Source organism: Podarcis pityusensis, assembly GCF_964106645.2.
Source record: "Podarcis pityusensis genome assembly, chromosome: 9".
In the NCBI taxonomy this organism is placed as follows: domain Eukaryota; kingdom Metazoa; phylum Chordata; class Lepidosauria; order Squamata; family Lacertidae; genus Podarcis; species Podarcis pityusensis.
In genome coordinates this window covers 55,631,043-55,653,431 of record NC_138034.1, presented here as the reverse complement: position 1 = coordinate 55,653,431, position 22,389 = coordinate 55,631,043, and the positions used below count along the sequence as shown (strand labels likewise).

The window sequence follows — 22,389 nt, the reverse complement described above, 5'->3', positions numbered from 1 at the left end:
GGACGCCCCCTTTCTCTCTCTTTCTGCCACTCCCTTCCTCTCTGACACCCTTCCTCCTCAGATGAAATTAGGCCAAGGCCCCCATGTTGCCCACCTTCCAGCTCTATGACATCCAGTTTCTAATTTGAGGAGAATGAGGTGGTGGGGGAAGAGGAGCTGGCACACAAAGCCAGTGATTGGCAAGCAGTTCCCTTTGCCCTAGTAAGGGCATTGTGCTACATAGATCCCTGAAGAGGACCTGAGGCTTCTTCATTTGCCTGGAATATAGATGGGATGCATGGTTTGCATTAGGGAACATTGTTTGACACCCCTGACATGGCATTCTTGTGGAAGAATAAAACAGGAGCACTGATGGGGAAATGTATTTCCGTGGTTATTAGCCATGGCAGCTATGTCCTGCCTTCACTGTCAGAGGCAGTATATGCACCTGAATAGCAGTTACTGGGAATCACAGGTGGGGATACTGATGTTGCCCTCATGTCCCACTTGCAGGGTTCCCACAAGCAACTGGTTGGTCACTGTGAGAACAGGATGCTGGACTAAATAGGCCATTGGTTTGATCCAGCAGGCTCTTTTTATGTTCTTATGTCACAGAACAGAATTCTCTGTTCTTAGCATAATCACGGGCAAAGCTAAGAGCAACCACCACAAACCCTCTCGCAACACTGATTGAGCTATTCTTATCAAAGGTGTCTTGGTCTCAAGCAGGGCCAGATTGAGGTTTGATGAGGCCCTAAGTTACTGAAGGTAATGGGGCCCTTTATATGTCCAGCTGTCCTTTGTCAACAACAAATTGTTGCTGTTTTTTGTGTTGAACATAGGCTATGGACCTTTATGGACCTAATAGGTATCTAAAGCCATTTGCAAATGCAGAATGTACGCATCCTATATATAGAAATGAGCAAACCAGTGAAATTTTAGAGAGCAGGCTAGCAGGCGGGGCCCTTTACTGACATCATAGGAGCCTACACAACACAAAACACTGATGCTGTATGTAGGTTTTATTTTATTTGTTTTTTTATCTCATATTTTGGAAACATATATCCAGGTTTTTTTCCTTTACATTTTTTTGGGGCCCCTAAGAGAGTGGGGCCCTAAGCTACAGCTTGTTTAGCTTATATGTAAATCCAGCACGGGTCTCAAGAGGATTACAACAAAATTGCAATGCTATCAAGTTTTCCAAGCAGCTCAGCAATAAACTATTTCTTTGTCCTTTGTAGTTGCCTTTTAACAACCGCAGTAAACTTTGCACAGTAACTGGAATTGATGGCCCAAAATCAAATACTGGATGCTTGCAAAGGCTAATGGCAGAGAAGCACCTATCTTTTTCTATTTGAAAATAACATAGATGCAGGGATACTTGAGACTCAGCTCCCTCGGCCTAATTAATATTCTGCCCACTATCAATCCATGCAATTGCTAATTGCATGAATGATGCCACCTCTAGTTTGGTTCTGAGCTGCATGAAGCAATTGTCAATATTGAAAAGAGAACCCCATTAAAAAAAAATAAGAGTGAAAAGACAGAACTTGTTTGACACATAAAACACCATTTATTTGGAAGAGGCCTCTGTTCTTTGGGAGAAGTCATTTGGTTTGAATGAATCACAGGGAAAGTCAAGGTGTGGGAGCATATCTGCACTGCTATGCATTAAATCCATTTATTACCAAGTTTGATATCAACAGACCTTTTGCCCTCCCAATTTTAGTGTTAAATTAAGAGCTGGAAATTGAATTAATTGCTATTCTGTTAGCAGAGTGTAAGGAAATGTGTTCCATTGCCTTTAGTAGTGGGATGGTTAAATAAATAGTATGCAGCGGCAGGAAAGTTGACGTTAACAGGCTTAATTCAAATTAGAGATGCCTGTGAGAATATAGATGAGATTTCTGAAAAAATGCTCTTTCTTTCCGGATGTTTGGAACAAGAAATGGAGAGGGAGGTGGTTATTATAAATCCTAGCTCTGATCTGGACAGAAAGATCTGTGAGCAAAAGCAAGTCCTGCGTTGGGTTCTCCTCTTTTGCCAGTGTTAGGCTACTGAAAGGAGGAAAAACCCACTGCATCCAGAATTCTAGAATCTGCTCAGCTAGAGGTACAGAAACTACTCCCAAGCATATGTGAAGATTGTTGGGAGCACTGCTGATCACTGGAGCCAGCCAAAAGAGATTTTGCTGCCTGAGGTAAATATGGGTTTATGGTTTGTCTCGCTCCACACAAACCATGAGTGGTAACCAAAGCTTTGTTCATGGATTTACAGCTTGTGGTTTTTCTGGAGGAGACAAACTGTGAGCCCGAATTTGGATGACATGCTAAGCCAAACAATGGCTTCTCTTCAGAATAGCACAGCAGCAGCACCAGAGGGGGAACAAAGCAGCCACAATATCCTCTCTGGGAACCCACCGGCTTGCGATAAACTATGGTTTGGCTCTATGATCTGAACCAGTGGTTTGCTCAAGGCAAGCCAGTGAACTTTATAAGTCTTCTTCAGGCATTACAACTATGAAGGGGCAACTAGAGTAGAAAAGCACTCTTGGTCTGCACTTTTAGCTTGTTTCTGTCATCACATGACTTGTGCCAGCTTCCTTGTTTTCTGGTGGAAATTCTGCAGCAAGGGAGCAAGCAATGAAGCCCTCCACATGTTTGCTTCCCTGCCCTCGCTGGCTAAATCAGTGAGATCAGGGTAGGGTGTTTGGACCTTGGAGGTGATTCATGCCTCCTTGAAGGAAGGAGTGATTCTTAAAAGCCTTAAGGTGGTGCTCCAGTTCATTCTTAAATCCATCTCAGTCTGGCTTAATAATAATAATAATAATAATAATAATAATAATAATAGTAATATTTATTTATACCCCGCCCTCCCCATCCAAGGCCGGGCTCAGGGCGGCTAACAGGCAATAATAAAAGCAAGTTGAATGAATACAACTTAAAAACAAGATTAAAATACAACATTAAAATATTGAAATATTAAAATATTAAAATGCAGCCTCATCACAGGAGGAGAAAGGAAAAAGAAAAAAGGAAAAAGAAAGAAGAAAGAGGGGGAGGGAATCAAATTGGCTCCAAGCCAAAGGCCAGGTGGAACAACTCCGTCTTACAGGCCCTGCGGAAAGAAATCAGATCCTGCAGGGCCCTGATCTCATGAGGCAGAGCGTTCCACCAGGTTGGAGCCAGTGTTGAAAAGGCCCTGGCTCTGGTTGAAGCTAATCTTCCTTAGGGCCCGGGACCACTAGGGTGCTGCTATTTATGGACCTTGAGGCTCTCCGTGGGGCACACTGGGAGAGGCGGTCCTGTAGGTACGAGGGTCCTAGGCCGTGAAGGGCTTTAGGTGCAGCTATGGAATGGCAATAGTCTTGGTGAGTGATTTGGGCAATGGAAGTGCTGCTCTGATCATTCTCCCACACCTTACAGAAGCTTTTGAAACCATCCACCATGTTATTCTTCTGGGTCACATATCAGGGTTGGGCTTAGCACGAAGTGCATTACAATGTGTTCAACGGGGCATACATCCAGCATATGCAGGATTATATCCTTAGAGATTTCTTTGTTCTGAGCATTGCTTTCAAATAAATTTTCTTCTGCACTTCTTCTTTACAGTGTCTGGCACAGCGAGTGATTTCTCACTTTATCACCACCACCAGACCTTTGACAGATCCTTAGCAGCAGAAAGACTTTTGCTAACAGAAAAGGAGATGGTGGCACCAACCTAGAAAATTGCCTTGTAAAGGATTTGGCTGTTGTTTCATTATAGCATTTAGCCTATAAGCTGAAGATAATGGGAAGCTTTTTAATGGATGACATGGTACATGGTGTTCCCATTCTCACTCTTTACAAACCATGCTAATGACCTAAACGTAGCATTCCAGAATGGTACTTTCAGCATATATTTAGCCAGTTTTGATTTCTCTCTCTCTCTCTCTCTCTCTCTCTCTCTCTCTCTCTCTCTCTCTCTCGTTCCTTGTGCTTCAATATTAAGCATAGTGATCTGCTCTTTGGGACAAATGAGTGTTGATTTACTGCATAGGTCTACAACCATTCTGAGTCCAGGGGCAGATATAGGCAACCTCTTGGCATCACAAGAGAAACACTGATGATGCTAAAAACTCACCCATCCACTGCAAAACAAGCAACACATTATAAATACCCCCCCAACAAATAAAAGACCAAAAACATGAACAGAGCAAACAAGTCTTGCTGGGGGAGAAGGACCATAATTGAGTGGTAGAGCACCTGCTTTGTGTACAGAAGGTCTTTGGTTTAATCTCTGATACCTCCAGATAGGACTGGGGAAGTCTCCTTGTCTGAAAACTTGGAGACCCACTGCCAGTCAGTGTGGATTATATTGAGCTAGATGAACCAATGTTCCGGTTTGGTATAAGGCAGCTTTTTATGTCCTTATTGCTCCAACCCCTACCCCCCCAAAACGAAAAGTGAGAGCAAAAGTCACATTTTATTTTAGCAGGCACAATGTCTGTGGGCAATGTGTTGGGGATCCCACATCAGTAATCTGGAGAAATGTGTAATTTCACTCATTGAAAAATTCTAACTTGTATGTGGATAACTACAAGAGAATTTGGGTATTAAAATGGTTTCAAATTGTATATCTGAATTTGAGCTTTTGGGTCAAGCTTAAACTTTGGAAGATGTGCTCCAAATGTTTTTGTATCAATGCAATATGGATAGCTTTGGCATTCAGTTACTAAAATGGGTTTCTGCCTCTCAGATATGACATTTGACCGCTCTTAAACAGCAGAAGGTTGCAACTAAATCTTGCACACAATTAAGCTGGCATCAAGCTTCAAAAAAACTGCTGCCGAAATAGTTCTAGGGTGAAGGAGAGAGCATTTGTTTTGCACAAGGTGCTCAATGCTCCAGCAATCTCAGTTACTAGAGCAGAAATTAAGTTGGCACATAAAAATGAGTCCGTCAAACACTGCCCACCGGCAACCCTTTATCAGCATTGCAGCCACCATTGCAATGGGAGGAGTAGAGATTTGAGTTCTAGGTAAGCTATCACTCATGGCTTGAATTGCTATAGTGGCAGCTAAACTCACAGACTGAGGGGTGCTTGGGGAGGGGAGCAGGACAGCCTTTTGCTCACCTCTCTCCTTGAGAGGCCTTCATTCAAACTGCCACAGCTGTTGGAAGAGGTGGTGCCTGACCTGGAGAAATGTGCTCGTTGTGCTCAGAAGGCAGGAGACAGTGTGATGTAGTGGTTAGAGTGTCAGATTAAGGGCTTATCCACACATACATCTTGCCCGGTGTTTTCCAGGCACAGGTCTGAGCTCTGAAGCTCCATTTCCAAGTGCTTAAAGCTGAAGTGCAAAACTGGTAATTTGGGTTTTCCGTGGATTGCTGTTTGCTCCAATTCAGCTTTAAAGAGTAGATCTTCATGGGGAAAGCTCTGGAGCAAAAGAAAGAGTGCTCAGACACAGAGATCTGAAGTGTGGACCATGCCTGGGAAGCACAGAGAAAAGGTAAAGGTAAAGGTAAACCCTAGGACCTGGGAGACCAGGGTTCAAATTCCCACTTGGCTATAAAGCTCACTGGGTGACCTTGGGTCAGTCCAATTCTCTCAGCCTAACTTACCTCACAGGGTTGTTGTGAGGACAAAATGAGGAGGATGAAAATTATGTGTACTACCTTGGAGGAAAGGCAGGTTAAAAATGCAATCAGAAAAACAGTAAGTAATCCATCTGACAGGGATTCTGAAGTAGGGAATGGGTGAATATGTCAATATCACTTTAAAGTGCTACTGAATTTTCACGAGGGTTTAAGAACTGGACTTAAGACTGGAGAAGCTGGAATTTACAGGTTCTCCCATGTCTTGTCTTGTAGTTAATCCAATACTCTGCATTCTCAACCCTCTTAGTTTCATGGACAAAATGAAAAGGAGGTAGTAAAATGGCTCATTCAGTCCCCTCCCAATAGGTGCTAGGCACAGGAATACTGCTGTGACCCAATTCCTCTTTGCACACCCTGCATTATTATTATTATTATTATTATTATTATTATTATTTACATACCACCCTATACCCTGGGGTCTCAGGGCAGTTCACAGAATAATATCAAAATATAAAACCACAAAATACATAATCAGAATAAAAAACAACCTAATAACCCCCCACATTTTAAAAGGGCATTGGATGTCAATCAAATCAACCAAAGGCCTTGTTAAAAAGGAATGTTTTTGCCTGGCGCCTAAAGGTGTATAATGAAGGCGCCAGGTGAACTTCCCTGGGGAGAGCATTCCCCAGACGGGGAGTCACTGCAGAGAAGGCCTGTTCTTCTGTTGCCACCCTCCGGACCTCTTGAGGAGGAGGCACATGAAGAAGGGCCTCAGAAGATGATCTCAGGGTCTGGGTAGGTTCATATGAAAAGAGGCAGTCCTTGAGGTATTGCGGTCCTGAGCCGTTTAAGTCTTTATAGGTCAAAACTTTGAATTGGGCCTGGAAACTAATCTGCAGCCAGTGCAGTTGGACCAGGATCGGTGTAATATGCTCAAACCGTCTTGCTCCAGTGAGGAACCTGGCCTCTGAATTCTGCACCAGCTAAAGTTTCTGAACCATCTTCAGAGGCAGCCCTACATATAACGCATTGCAGTAATTTAACCTTGAGGTTATCAAAGCATAGACAACAGGAGTTAGGCTATCCCTGTCCAGACAGGGGCGTAGCTGGGCCACCAGCCAATGCTGATGGAAGGCACTCCAGGCCACTGAGGCCACCTGAGCCTCAAGCGACAGCAAAGGATCCAGGAGTACCCCCAAGCTATGAACCTGCTCCTTCAGAGGAAGTGTAACCCCATCTAAAGCAGGCGTCCCACCCATCTGGTCTAGGAAACCACCCACTAACCCACCCTCAGTCTTATCTGGATTGAGTTTCAGTTTGTTGGCTCTCATCCAGTCAGTTATTGAGGCAAGACACTGGTCCAGCACTTCCACTGCCTCGCCTGCAAATGTAAAGGAGAAATAGAGCTGAGTGTCATCAGCATACTGCTGACAACATACTCCAAACCTCCGGATAACCCCACCCAGCAGTTTCATGTAGATGTTAAACAACATGGGGGGTAGAATTGAGCCCTGCAGAACCCCACATTGAAGGTTCCATGGGGCTGAAAAACACCCCCAAGTAACACCCTCTGGGAATGACCATCCAAGTAGGACTGGAACCACCGCAAAACGGTGCCACCCACTCCTAGTTCGGAGAGTTGCTCCAGAAGGATACCATGGTCGATGGTATCAAAAGCCGCTGAGAGGTTGAAAAGAATTAACAGGGAAATGTTTCCCTTGTCTCTCTCTTGACAGAGGTCATCATACAGAACGACCAAGGCAGTTTCTGTGGCAAAACCAGGCCTAAACCCCGATTTAAATGGATCCATAAAATCAGCTTCTTCCAAGAGCACCTGGATCTGGTCTGCGACCACTCACTTCAGAACCTTCTATAGAGATGCTACAGATACAGCCAATTCAGGCCACACATCTTTTATTTATTTTAGTTTGTATTCTCCCTCATCTCCCTCTTCTCTGATGTTGACAGCTGGTAAGAATATTTTTATTAAAACAACAAGATGGAGAGGCAGATACTGTATGTTTTAACAGCTTCCCCCTGAGAACAGGCACACACTGTCCTCTAGCCGGTCCTCAAATGCCTGTGCAATCAGAAAAGATGCTAACAGTCACACCTGAAATTGAAAGTGCCATGGTTCCTTCAAGTGTGACTGAAAAAATAAAAAGGAGGTGGGAAACCTCAGCCAAACATTTCAGGCCATACATTATGCAAAAGGCAGCACCCGCTCAATCAGGGAGAAGCAGGACTTCATTAATGTCATGGATGAAAGTCAGGTTGATAAATGGCATCATCATTTTAACCAAGGCCATTGGGAGCTTTTTCATTAGTGCTTAGAATATTTTTTTTTAAGCCATAGCGAAGTCAGAATCGACAGCAGAGAAGACAGGATACTGACATCCTGTTATCATAGTGGATTTATTAGAGCCAGGCTGTTCAGTTTAGCTACAAGTATAAACATACACACGCACCCGTATCATCTATCTATCTATCTATCTATCTATCTATCATCTATCTATCTATCTATCATCTATCTATCATCTATCTATCTATCTATCTATCTATCTATCTATCTATCATCTATCTATCTATCTATCTATCTATCTATTATCTATCATCTATATCTATCTATCTATCTATCTATCTATCTATCTATCTATCATCTATCTATCTATCTATCTATCTATCTATCTATCTATCTATCTATCTATCTATCATCTATCTATCTATCTATATCTATCTATCTATCTATCTATCTATCTATCTATCTATCTATCTATCATCTCCTACTTTCCCACCTACCAGTGGAGGGCTTAAGGTGCCTATAAATGTGACACACCAACAGCAGCAATTACTGGACAGAGACCATTTATCTACAATGATCCATGCACTGATAATATCAAGGGCGGACTACTGCAGTTTGATTTTATGTAGGGCTGCCTTGGAGGTTGGTCCAGAAACTGTGGCTAGTGCAGAATGCTGTGGCACAGCTGTTGGGTTTTAAAACATGCTTTTAAATGCATGGCATGTACGCAGCCTTCCTCTCTATGTTTCCCATTCCTCCAAGCTGCAGCCAGCACAGAGGAGCAGAAAGAAGGACATAGGAAACCCAGCACACATTTTGCATGATTAAATATCCCAAGGGCAAAAGGACAAGGCAGTGCAAAAGCCATGCATTCTCTATCACTGTCCTGTGCTGGTCCTTGGAACAGCAAGGCAGTGATGCACATCGGTTGTCACACCAAGGAGAGCTGAGAGTTTCTGGGCCTCAGTGTCCTGACCACCTCTTCTATGCTCCCACTTCCTTTGGGGTGAAGGAGAGTTTCAGCCCTCTGGCCTGAAGACGGATGCTTCTCCTGTACCCCATAACCTCACCACCTACTGTGTTGTCTGCACCACTGGAATGCGCATTACAAACCAGGCAATCACAACCATAAAGCTACAGGAATTAATCCTGTACTAACCAAGCAAAAATTAGTGGTACATTACCTTCCTCTTGGCTTTCAGCTGCTCGTGATATTTGTCAGATGTATCGCCAGGGATCTCTCCGCCCCAAAGGGTAATTCCAACGATTGTGTAAGTGATACCCATGACAAGCAGTGGGAAACAATAGACAAGGGCGATCACAATGACGTGGTACCTGCAAGAGAGCAGCACTGAACTGATGCATTCTTGGAGAAGGACCCTTCAGAAGCTAAGCATCTGGTTGTCTTGGTAAAAACAACCCGGCTTCATTTGAAGGATAGGGAAACATGGGCAGTGTGCCTAATCAACATTAGGAATAGTATACTAATTTCTTTTTCACACACAACATCCCTTCATCTTGTGTGAAGGGAACAAGAAAGGGAAAAGAACTTCCATCCAAGATAGGGGAGGTTGGTCCATTTGGGTGAATGGGGCACTGCACCACCAACTTTGGTCTGCCCTCAGCCATGCCTACCTTCCTAGGGAGGCTGTTAGCTTCCTTTTCCTTAGTCAGAGGCTATACCTTTAAAGCACACCTGAAGCACTTTCTCCCCACCTTCCCATAGGGATGCCAGGGACAGATTACTCTTGTTAGCAGTATGAGCTTCCAGAGCTGTTGAAATGTGGCTAAGGGCTGCCCAGGGTTGTGTATGGCCCTAGGGCAACTATTTGCTCACCTATGATCTAAAGATATGTGTGATCCTATAGGAGCTCCTTCTTGACACCCGAGATCTTCTGATGAGGGCCTGCGGTTGCTGGAGCCAACTTTCTAGCTGACATTGCATTCATGGCAACAGAAATGATGAATGAAGGCCACTCATTTTCCTCCTTTACCCCCACCTCTCCACTAAGGACTTTCACTATTAATTCAAGCTACGAGCTACGCAATCTTTGCTTTGGTCCAGCACAATAGGCTATGCTCTTAGGAGGCCCACATAACAACAGCAAAGCATGCAAAAGCGCATTGCCATTTAAAGCGCAACTTACGTAAATCGCTGTTTCATGCCGCCTGGCCATGAAACGTAGCACAGAGTCCTTGCGGGCATCACATTCGTCTTGGAAAAGAGGCACTGTGGCAAGGCAAGCAGGAATGCCAGAATCCATATGCTTGCAATTACCACTTTCGTAGCTGTGGCAGACAGTCTAGGTTTCAAGGGGTCAATAATGGCCATATATCTGTGGAAACAAAATTGGTAGAAAACATTACAAAATCAGGAATGGTTCGACTGCTTTATCTTTCATACAGTACAATGCAGGAAATGAAAATGACTCTTTTGCGATGTCTCTTGCCATTCCTCAGTGGTTGGGCAATAGGATGGCCACAGTGCTGCAAGGCAGAAGATAAATAACTGAAGGCTCCCATGATCCCAAAGTAATAACCCACAGAGGAACTGCCCAGTAAGTCGCTCATTTGATTCATTGTTCAGGCCTTTCATCTTTCCGTTTCCCCTGCAGAGGAGTGATTATGTCTTGCCTAGACATTGCCTGGGACTGGATCCTCTTGACTCAGCAGAAGCCTCAGCATGCTTCCTACAGACATGTCCATAGGGTCATGTGTCACACAGCTGCTCCATTCATTGGAATGTATGTGTATATGCTTGACTCATGTAATCACCCCTCTCTCACAAAAAAAGTAATGGAGGCAGAAGATGGCTCAAATCACACCCACCAATGTACAGTGGGTGTACCAATGCCCATACAATTACTAGAGGTTCCTGGGAAGAGGGAACTTCTTTTCTTAACATTCTTTTCTTCTTTTCTTTTGGCTTCACATGGTAACTTCCCCGTTTGCTATTTCAAGATCAAGATGCCTTTCTTCGTTTTTTTTCATTACCTCTGAACATTTGCACAACAGGCAGATTTTTATTCCAGTTCGTTTTAGTGTTTTTATGTATCGTTTTTTATGATGTTCATAAAGCATCAAGGCCCTTTTGTGCATTCGCTCTTGTCTACGTTGCTGTTGACAGCAGAACTGGTGTTGGTGGGGCACTAAATCTAAGCGATGGAACAGGCTGTATTATTCTCCATACTACCTTGTAAATATATATGGGGTAGATCATGATAGTTCAAAGGATGGTAATTGGTTCTGTGTTTGTAATCACAAGTGCCTGCCTATCTGGCTAGACTGTTGCAGGATTGTATAATAAACAGCTATTACCCTGATCAAACTCTAACAGAGCTGAATGTCTATTCAATGTCCATTCTAGAACCTACTGGGACTTTTTTTTTTTAAAAAAAAAAGATGAGGTGAGCAAAATTTCAGATTTTTATACAGTTAAATTAAGGGAAACCTATCAGTTTGCAATGCTGGTACAGTCGGGACTGGGACCAAGGCTTGCCCATTCATTGGAAATTTGTCCAATTGGTTCAAAGTATCAGTCCTGGAAAAGATGTTGAACAGCTTCCAATGGGGTCTGTGTTTCTCCAGAGGAGGGAATGTAGCCCATGCTTTGCAGGTGGAGGGTTGCCAGTTCAATTCCTAGCATCTCCAGTTAAAAGGGGTTCAGGTGATGGGTCCGTTTTCATCACCTCAGCCCAAGACCCTGGAAAACAGCTGTCACTCAGATGGACAAGATGGGCTAGATAGACCAATTGTCTCTCACCTGGTGTAAGGACGATACCTGCAATCCTATGGGAAGCCTTTTCCTGTCTTGTTTCTATTACATTTGTGTCTCACTCTTACTCATCCACTGTCACTTACCCCAACCCATCCCATTGCTAGGCACGATGCACCCACCTCATAAGAGAGAACCTGGTGTGGGTTGGTGATTCCATCTTTCCCTGGCCAGGAGATGGAAGGAGCAATGAATGAGAGGGTGCTGACTTCTAGCAACTCTAGCTCATCACAGGGCACTAGGCAAATAGCTATTATGATTATTTTTTTGCAATGCAGCCCCTCTGTTTTCTTACCCTAAGGAATATTATCACTTTTGTACATACAGTGGTACCTCAGGTTAAGTACTTAATTCGTTCTGGAGGTCCGTACTTAACCTGAAACTGTTCTTAACCTGAAGCACCACTTTAGCTAATGGGGCCTCCTGCTGATGCCGCGCTGCCGGAGCACAATTTCTGTTCTCATCCTGAAGCAAAGTTCTTAACCTGAAGCACTGGGTTAGCGGAGTCTGTAACCTGAAGCGTCTGTAACCTGAAGCGTATGTAACCCGAGGTACCACTGTACCTGTTTGTGTAGTAACCTTGAATTGCAAACTGTGCTATAAGACAGGTAACAAAGAAAGATTTCAGCCCTGATTACTTCACGAGTGAGTTATTTGAGACACATGGGTGAACAAGCATTTCGTTTGGATGAGATGATACACATTTGGGATATGTGCTTTAATTGGATAGATGGTTATTTCAACATTCTGTTGCTGATGCTTCAAGGAAGTTGTTTTGTATATTTAAAGAGTGGGGAAAACACATGTCCCAAGCACACACAATCTCTGTTCGACTCTACCAGTCAGCAACCTAATCTCACAAATTAAGATTCCTATTCTTATTAGGTAGCAGAAAACAAAAGTTCCACAGACTCATTACTGTAAAGAGTGGCAGGGGAGAACTTTGTTGTGCGTTGCAGTGTGTACGCTGGAGGGAAATAAAACAAATAGTCCATAAAATGGTGTCTTGTGAAAAAAAGATTTTAAGAAGTCATATTTGAGAAAGATAATCTTTTAGTACCCATCTCTTTGGAAATATCATTTGCAGAAAACACTGTAAGACAATGGCTTTCTATGGAAACCCAGGAGAAATAATCAGCTCAGGTTTCCCACAGTTTTAGCAATATAAACATCAAGAACATCTGTGAAATTACATTGTTTCAGTCCCAGCATACCCACAGGACATAAAACTGTGCAAGTGTAAGAGGCTTGGATGCCATTTCAGAAAAAAATGAACATTAACTTAGATATAGGAAGTACAAAAATCTGGAAGAAAAACGCATGGGCAACCCCCTCTGCCCAGCAAATAGCCTGTAGCAGAACACATGTTCTGCATGCAACATATCCCAGGTTCTTTGGCATCTTAGGATAGGACTGGGAAGGTCTTCTGCATACTATCCTGGAGAGCTGCTGCTGTAGGGCTGATTCATGGTCCATCCACACCTCCATAGAAAAACCTGTGCTTTGCTGCTGAATCACACCAAAGCTTACACCTGCTGTGGCTGTAGAGACTGATATGGGAGAGATATGTTTTGTTGCAGCTGGGGCAGATGAAGGCATCCTGCTGCAGATGCACCATGGCGTTTCTTCTCTCTCCGCTCCTCCCAGCAGTTATTCCTCCTCTGGTCAATGTTACCGATGCACAACCTGTCTGTCTCCAGGCGCTGTAGTCGTCTGCAATGGATTCCCAAGCAGTGGGGTTGATCTTGCCAGCCATCATGTCATGTTTGCAGACCTCTTTGCAGTGCAGAGTTGGTCTGCCAATGAGCCCGGTGCCTGAAGCCAGCTCCCCATAGAGCATGTCCTTGGAGATCCTTCCATCTTCCATTTTTGTGGACATGACCAAGCCAGAATAGATGTTGCTGAGACAGGAGTGTGAACGTGCTGGGAATGTTTGTTTGGGAGATGACATCTTTATTTGAGACTCTGGCCTGCCATGTGATGCCCAAAAGCTTCCTGACACAGCACATGTGGAAAGTGTTGAGGCGTTGCTCCTGGCAGTTATAATTTGCCCCATGACCCACTTCCATAAAGCAGCATGCTCAACATGCAAGCCTGGTAGATCTTCACCTTGATACAGTGGTACCTCGGGTTACATACTCTTCAGATTACAGACGCTTCAAGTTACAGACTCTGCTAACCCAGAAATAGTACCTTGGGTTAAGAACTTTGCTTCAGGATGAGAACAGAAATCGCGTGGTGGTGGTGCGGTGGCAGCAGGAGGCCCCATTAGCTAAAGTGGTACCTCAGGTTAAGAACGGACCTCCAAAACAAATTAAGTTCTTAACCCAAGGTACCACTGTATTGCATGTTAGCATCACATTCTCCCATACTGTTTTGGAGATGCGAGCCATTGCTTTAGCTGCCTTGCCAATACACTTGTCCAGGTCACTGTTGATGGAAGGGATGCTGGTTATGGTGGAACCCAGGTAGACAAAATTGTCTACCACCTCAAGCATGTGGTCACCAATGCTGATGCATGGAGTCTTGACCCTCTAACCCCACCTCCAGGATGTCCTACAGATTCAGGAATGGGTCTAGTAGGAGGGTACCCCTTCAAACCTGCAACTGATATTGCACAAAGTGACATATATCCATCTTCCATTTCAATGGATCTCACTCAGGACCTTTTCCTGATCCATTTTGGCCATGATGATCCATATGGCTTTTAGCCGTGTTCTTTTTGCTTTAATGCCAGAAACATTAAGCTCCCACTCATAAGGAAAACAGATTCATTTGCAGAAGAATTTTGATACCCTGCGCACCGTGTCCTCATATTGCTATTAATACATGAACGAACTGTCAATTTAATCCTTCATAACATTTTGCTCCTTTCAGTGGCTTTTGTGGGGGAAAAGTAAGTGGCAATTATTGCTGATAAATATTAATGCCATACTCCAAGCTTCGTGGATGTCCGGGATATGGGGAAATGATCCGCTTGCAAAATAACAGCAGTAATAAAAAAAATACTTAGCATTTTTCATAGTGATCACAGTGTGCTATTGACTCCTACTCAATTAAGCTTCTCAGGCTTTTTGTGAAGTAGGAAAAACAGAAAGATTGCTTCATTTGCTACTGTAATGAAAAGAAGATCTTGCATAACAACACATAGCATTTGAAAAGCTAGTTTGAACCTATGGTTTCATCTAGTCAAGGTTAGGTGGTGGGAAGAGACAGGGCGGGGGACTGATTCAATCTCCTAGATAGGAGAAGCAGGCAGTGTATTTTGGAACACCATTAAGGCTGAGGCCACCAACCTTTGGGGGCACATTGCAAATGGGAGAAACTGTTGTGAAGACACACACACACACACACCACAAGCAAACACACCCATCTATTCTGTGGGTTTCAATAAACACTAGGACTTTGCAATCAATTCAACCAAATTAATTATTAATTACAACACCATTTAACATGAATGTCAGTGTGAGCAGAATAGGACTTTGCTCATGTACAACTCTAGCTTCCAATCCACAGCTAGAATCTCACCAAACACTCTGCAATCACAGTGCCAGGGGGCAGGGATCAAACATTAACGGTGGCTATCACAGTAAAACACTGGCACGATGCTACCTGTCTGAAACTTGGCAAGGTTTCTCTCCTCTTGGGAGGCTACCACTTCTTCAAATTTCATGCAATTATGACCCAAAACAAGAAAGCTACAGCTGTTTTGGTTTCCTAATGCAAATGAATCATCAAAAGACAGATGATCACATTTAGATGCTTTGCAAATCACTTATGAGCTTGATAGATGCCAAATCACAGAGGGGAGATGTATAGCACAGATTTTCTTAGTCTCTTGCAGTTGTGGAATTCAGTCCTATGTGAGATCTGGCAAACACCATCCCTCACTCCTTTTAAACAGGCATGAAGACCCGCCCCCCCTTACATTTTTTTAAATGAAATCTGGGATTATCAGGACTCTAATCCATTTGTGCTAGTGGTTAAGATTTACAAAATGAGTTAGTACTCATTCACACTTTCACTTGATCTGTATTTTGATTGTATTGTCTACTAATTAATTTCATTGGGTCTGAAAGTTTTTCTTCTTCTGTCTCTGTGCCTTGAGAAAACCCAATCTGACCTACTAAACTGAAGCTCAGTTAAGCAAAATCTCTCTTCAGATTTCCTGCACATCTGATCAGATCTGATTCAGCAGGTGAGACCCAACTTTCGCAAGGCACAGCAGCAGAACACCAAGAAAAGCTACTGGACCCAGGGGAGTTAATCAGTACACAATACAATAAAAACAGAGGTCAAGCGAAAGTGTGGGTGTGCCTTTAGATCACGTGCCTTGGTTGCTGCACCAAGGAGTGACTACTATATGCAGTTCAAGGAAGAAGCAATCTGCTACACATGTGAGAATCAACCTAGGACAACTCCTTCCCACCTTTAGAAGAATATTTATTTATTTCCGACCATTTATAATCTACTCAATTACAATCATCTTGAAGCAGTGTGCAATATGTGGACTGATAGCAACCTAACCTGTGCCACAAAATCCACCCAAATTGCCTGTGGGAACCATGTTAGCCAGTTGCAGTCAAATCAGCAAAGAGCCCTGTGGTTTTATGATGCTTTCATGGGCAACAGAATGTTTCATCAGATGCATTAAGTTAGTTAGCAGAATGTGTACACACATTATATATTTAGACACACACACACATTCATACACACACTGAAGGGAACATGTAAACAGTGAGCTTCAAAGGCCATAAAATGTGAGGAAAAAAACGTATGGACATTTATATTCATATATTGCGTGTTTATGGGACGCGGGTGGCGCTGTGGGTTAAACCACAGAGCCTAGGACTTGCCGATCAGAAGGTCGGTGATTCGAATCCCCGCGACAGGTTGAGCTCCCGTTGCTCGGTCCCTGCTCCTGCCAACCTAGCAGTTCAAAAGCACGTCAAAGTGCAAGTAGATAAATAGGCCTCCGGCGGGAAGGTAAACGGTGTTTCCGTGCACTGCTCTGGTTTGCCAGAAGCAGCTTAGTCAAGCTGGCCACATGACCCGGAAGCTGTACGCCGGCTCCCTTGGCCAATAAAGCAAGATGAGCGCCGCAACCCCAGAGTCGGTCACGACTGGACCTAATGGTCAGGGGTCCCTTTACCTTTACCTATTGTGTGTTTGCAAGTCTCTGTCTGGGCATCACAAACAATAAGTTATTTGGGACCTCCAAGGAAAGGTTGCAGTGTGGAGTGTTCCTGTTCATGGTCCCATTTTCCCATGCCCTCTCCCCGGATACTCCATTACTCCACTTTTCTGGGCCCATTGAGCATGCCCAGTCCTCATTGGGCTGAACATTTTTTACTCTCTCTCTCTCCTTAGGGTATTTCCCACACTCCTAAATTTATTTTGTCCTTCCCCAAGCTTCCTGATATGTGGATAGCACTGTTCTGGCTAAATTCACACTCATCCCTGTCCTTCAGAAAGAAGAGGAAGTTATTATGATTAGGACCACTAGCCATGATGACTATGCCCTTCCTCCGTGGATGTATGCCTCTGAATACCAGTTGAATCACATGGTGAGCATGGTGCTACATTGGGGAGCTTGCAGGCATCTATGTAGCTGGTCACAATGAGAAGAAGATGTTGGACTAGATGGGCTCTGCATTGCAGGACGTTGGACTAGATAACTCTTGGTGCCCTTCTATGCTCCTTCTTATGTTGGAACTACAACATCCCTCACCATTAGTCATGCTGGTTGAGGCTGACGGAAGTTGTAGTCCAGAATATCTTGAGAGCACTGTGTTGAAGAAGGCTGCCCTATGCAATAGTGAACCAAGATTTACTGCCATGCCATGTGCCAAATGGCCCACTGGAGTTGAAAGCTGTCTTGCTGAGGTTTCACACCAACTGTTTGTCTCCTGCTTGGACTCTTTTATGTTCAGCTGCTCGGGGCAACTCCTGCGGGAAGCCAGCCAAGCAATTATCTGAAGAGCTATTATTGCACTTCGTCCAAGTGTACCATTGCTGATCCCACGCAGAGGAGGTTTTTCTGAGCTTTTGTTTTGACTGGAGATAACGGCTCCTTGAGGAGGAGAGAAAAGTTTTCACCATGGTAAACCTTAGCCTGATCTCAGCAGGCTCAGCAATGACTCATTGGCCAAAGAAGAATAGCACCCAGGTGACTGGCCTGTTATGGAGCACTAGCAAAATAAACAAACAAATAAATAAATGAATACATGAAAAAAGAAACTTACTGAATACTAAAAATATATCAAGGATCTGCTAAAAAAAAAAAAAAAAAAAGATTAGTTGGATAGGTAAAGGGACCCCTGACCATTAGGTCCAGTCGTGACTGACTCTGGGGTTGCGGCGCTCATCTCGCTTTATTGGCCGAGGGAGTCATGTGGCCAGGAGGACTAAGCCACTTCTGGCGAACCGGAGCAGCACACGGAAACGCCGTTTACCTTCCCGCCGGAGCGGTACCTATTTATCTACTTGCACTTTGACATGCTTTCGAACTGCTAGGTTGGCAGGAGCAGGGACTGAGCAACGGGAGCTCACCCCATCACGAGGATTTGAACCGCCAACCTTCTGATCAGCAAGTCCTAGGCTCTGTGGTTTAACCCACAGTGCCACCCGCGATACTGACCAATAAAAATAGCTTTCCTATGAGCATGTATACACAGAATGTATGCCCTCATTAGTGAATGATCACAGCCTGTTTTTGCTTGCATCAGATAATGAATTAATTCTAACACCCATCCGTGGGGCATTCTTGGAGTAATCAGGAGAGCCTGCCTCTGAGCATGCACAGAACGCACCACTCATTGCCCAATAAGCAGGCTCGTTTCCCAAGCATTTCGCCATCTTTGGAAGTAGAGTAGCTCTGCAGAACTCATTTGATTTTTTAAAAACTCTCATTAAAAAAAGAAAAGAAATAAAACAAGGGATCGGTGCCCTGTTGCTTCGGACTCTCCGAGAATCCGAAGTTTGTGTCCTTTACGCAGTAAATGGCAGCAACTCTCTGAACCTACAACAGCACAAATGAAAGACAAGCGGTGATGGCTCTCTCAAGCACGCTCCCATCCACCCAAGCAAAGTGATGGAGCCGATCTCATTCATGAGCGGAACCCTCCGAACGTATCCAAAAGAGACTCGCGCGTTTGTTAGAACGTTCCACAGCCGCCGTAGACACTCCCACTAGACCGCCCAGAGCCACAAGTAGCTCATTGACAAAAAAAGGGGAGAAAAATAGCAGGAAGCGATCAATTAACCTCAACAGTTGCAATGACGGAGGCAACAGAAAACACAATTTCTAAAATGCAGCTTTCTAAAATGCAGGGCAAAAACAACAACTCCTCCCATTGTCTCTGAAGAGATGGTTCTTCTCCTATGACTGCTGCGAAAATAATCATAATCGTAAGAATACAGAGAAGAGGGAGATTTGAACGGCTTGCGCAGATCGGATTGCCTGATCAGAGCAGACCCTCTGGCAGCGAGGGAGGGCTGGCAAGCAACGCAGCGAGGCTAATGAAAAGGGCCGGGAAAGGGAGGGGATAATCAGGATTAAGAAAGAAAACGCGAAAATAAATACACTTTTACTACAGGATTATAGCTGACCTAGTACTGTTCACAAGCTTGATAAGGGAGTGTGTACTGCGGCGGAGCGGAGCCGGGAATGGCCAAAAGGGTAAGTGATGCACGTAGGTAGTAGCAATGACTAAAAGCCGAGATAAAGTGCAGCCTCCATGGACAAGCGCAGTAAACCCCCGAATATCAGATCCTGGGAGGGGGGGGAGAGACCCAGTAGTTCCCTGTTTAGGAGAGCCTAGAAACACGTGGCCAGGCGCGCTTGCAACACCCGACGTTTGGTCCATTTAGGGCAATTGCTGTGATAACTTTCAAAGATGCTAAGATACACACCACAATCCCTTTACCGTGCAGAAAAAGAGAGCAAAGGCGGGGGGGGGGGGGAGAGGGGAAGGGGGAGGGACAACCAGATTTTCGCGGGGACTCGAGCTGAGTAGTGACACCCAAACGGAGCGAGCAACGGAGGTTCCGACGGGGCGCGCCCACCTCTCCCGCCTGCCTTCTCCTCGCGTCTCCCGCCCGCCCCTTCCTCACCTGTCCACCGCAATGACAGTCATGGAGTAGATGCTGGCGAAGACGGCGGTGATGGGGAAGAAGTTCTGGAAGCGGCAATAGGCCTCCCCGAAGTACCAGTCTCCATGGAGCGCGTAGATGAAATTGACGAGCGTGTTGAAAGCGGCCACGGAGGCGTCGGAGAAAGCCAAGTTGACCAAGAAGTAGTTGGTGACCGTCCTCATGCGCTTGTGCGCCAGGATGATCCAGATCACCACCACGTTGCCGAACACGGCCACGGCCACCACGGCGCCGTACGCCAAGGACCAGAGCGCTATGCACCACGACGGCTGCACGAAGCGGTTGGAGAAGTTGGCGGCGGGCGCCAGCGGGAACGAGGCCGCCGACCAGTTCCCGGCCGTCGGGGATACGCTCTCGTTCCAGCTGCCCAGCTCCGCGCCAGCGCCGCCGCCGCTCCAGTTGGCCGCGGGAACCGAAGTCATCTCACTCCTCAGCGCCTTCCCCGGCAGAGAAACCGCGGGCCTTGCGCCCCTCCACCCTGGACAGCCCGGGAAGGAAGGCGCAAGGAAAGCGGGGGCGCGCGCCTGGAAGCAACAGCCCCGCTGCGGTGGGGGCAAAGCCGCTTGAGGATCCGCGACGTCTCCAAGTGCGCTCCTCGCGCGCTTCTCCGGGTTGCTCCGGAATGCTGTTTGGAAAGGGGGAGCGCTCCGCTGCCGGCGCCACTTTTATAGGCGTCTGTGAATCCGGCGTCGAAGCTGCTCGGCTTCATAGGCTGGGGAGAGCTCTCTCACTCCCCCTCCCCACCTTTCCATCTGCCGCGCGATCCCTCCCCTTGGCTAGCTTTGGCCAACGGCGTGCGCTTCAAGCGGTCGTCGACGATGAAGTGGCCGCGGATCAGATCTGTGGACTGAACGGCGGCAGAAACGGAGTCTGCGCTTAGGTAATGGGAGGCTCCGGAGTTATACGGAGGAGAAGGTGCATGACTTCCAGCCCTGCCCGCGTTTGGGAAACATAGGAAGCTGCCTTATACCAAGTCAGACCATGGGTCCATTTGGCTCAGTTTTGTCTGCACTGACCGGCAGCGGCTCTCCAAGGAAGACATTCTCAGCCCTCCCCGGAGAAACCAGGGATTGAGCCTGGGTCCTGGGACCTTCTCCAGGGGCTCTCCTGCTGCCTCTGGCTTGTGCCTTAGTCTTCTGTCGACGGCACCACTGTTGAGTTCTTTCGTTCTATATCCACTGCACATTAGCAGATATTCTCCAGTATTCGCCCAGCTTCCATTGAAGTACATTGTAGGGCGCCGAAACACCCTGGCCATGCTGTGATTTCATGAACGCTTTAAATAAATCTCCTGGATGAGAGCAGGGGTCCTTTAAAAACACACACACCAAATAAAGAAATGCCTTCTGCGTTTCATCAATGAGTCTCTAGAATATTTTGAGGCTGCAGTCTTATTCTCACTTTACACAGGTGTAGTCAATAATATCAATGGGACTTATTTCTGAGCTGAGATTGCAGAAAATCAGATTAAGCGGTCCAGTTGCTTCTGTGCTGATCATCATAGTGTTGAGTTTGGGGAACCATTAGTTAAACCATTTCCCATTCCCTGCCATCACTCCTTATGCTGAGAAGCACATAATTCATCAGATGCTTGTAAGAACATGATGGCTGTGCTCTGTTTCCATGGTCAGAGGCAGCAATGCTTCTGAATACCATATGCCTGAAATCACAAGACAGAATAGAATAGAACTGCAGAGCTGGAAGGTACCACGAGGGCCATCTAGTCTGACCCCCTGCAATGCAGGAATCTTTTGCCCAAAGTGGAAGACAGTCAACTTTATTGTATGTAGCCAAAGGCCTTTACAATATACAGAATATAAAAATTTCAAAGCAATACATGAATTAAAGGAGAAATTTGTTATGGAAAGTCACAGGGCCACTGTGAATAGCCATGCTCCAGGGGTAACATAGCATTAGATTAAAATGTATAATTCACTGTAATTCTTGATATGGTTAGAATGCAGCCCCTTGACTGTCAGTGCAAAAATATTATTTGTGTTTTATTTATTTCATTTATATTGCACCTTTTTCTCTAGGGAGCTCAAGGCAGCACACACGGCTCTTCCCCTCCTCATTTAATTTAGCTACCAAATGCATAACGTACAAAGGTTTATCAGCTAGAAGTTTGATTGCCCCTTCCTGAGGTGACTGATCTAAGTACAACTGAAGAATAGAACTCAAGACAGAACAGAAAATAGTGCACAATATTGTTAAGAGTTTGTGGGTGCCAGACACTCATAATTTCTGTATTTAGTAAGTGTTAGAATTTAATCAATGCTTGGAGAGTTAAACTGGAAGCCAGACTCTTAAGAACTGGACTCAGCTTCCTGTGTTCAGGAGATCACCTGAGAGATAGGGCATGAAAAGAGAAAGAAGACAGTGAGATGGGCCGTCAGGAAAGGAAAGGCTCTTGAACTCTGAGATAATTAGCAGAGCCAAAGCAGAGTGGGGAATTTGGGGTTGCCGTTGGGGACGGTGTGGGCTGGAGGGAAATAATTGCAGTCTGTAAAACATGGCAAATTGGAGATAGGCTGAGTCATGGCTGGTGTCTTTTTGAATCCAAGGCTGCTGTGGCCATAGGAGAAGCAAGAACCTCT

General features: G+C 45.2%; 1 protein-coding gene and 1 long non-coding RNA gene across 2 annotated transcripts in view; one reads left to right on the top strand and one right to left on the bottom strand.

Moving 5' to 3' along the window:
• Window positions 1-20,666, bottom strand: part of TACR3 (tachykinin receptor 3) — a 34,210-nt gene extending 13,544 nt beyond the window's left edge. Inside the window, exons 1-3 of the mRNA XM_081020337.1 lie at window positions 19,754-20,666; window positions 10,011-10,199; window positions 9,048-9,198 (exon numbers count right to left, since the gene is read on the bottom strand). Coding sequence (XP_080876463.1) covers window positions 9,048-9,198; window positions 10,011-10,199; window positions 19,754-20,214 — 801 coding nt within the window. The 5' untranslated portion in view covers window positions 20,215-20,666. The remainder of the gene's footprint in view (window positions 1-9,047; window positions 9,199-10,010; window positions 10,200-19,753) is intronic.
• Window positions 1-22,389, top strand: part of LOC308485094 — an 840,425-nt gene that overhangs the window by 173,158 nt on the left and 644,878 nt on the right. The gene's annotated exons all lie outside the window — the stretch shown is intronic.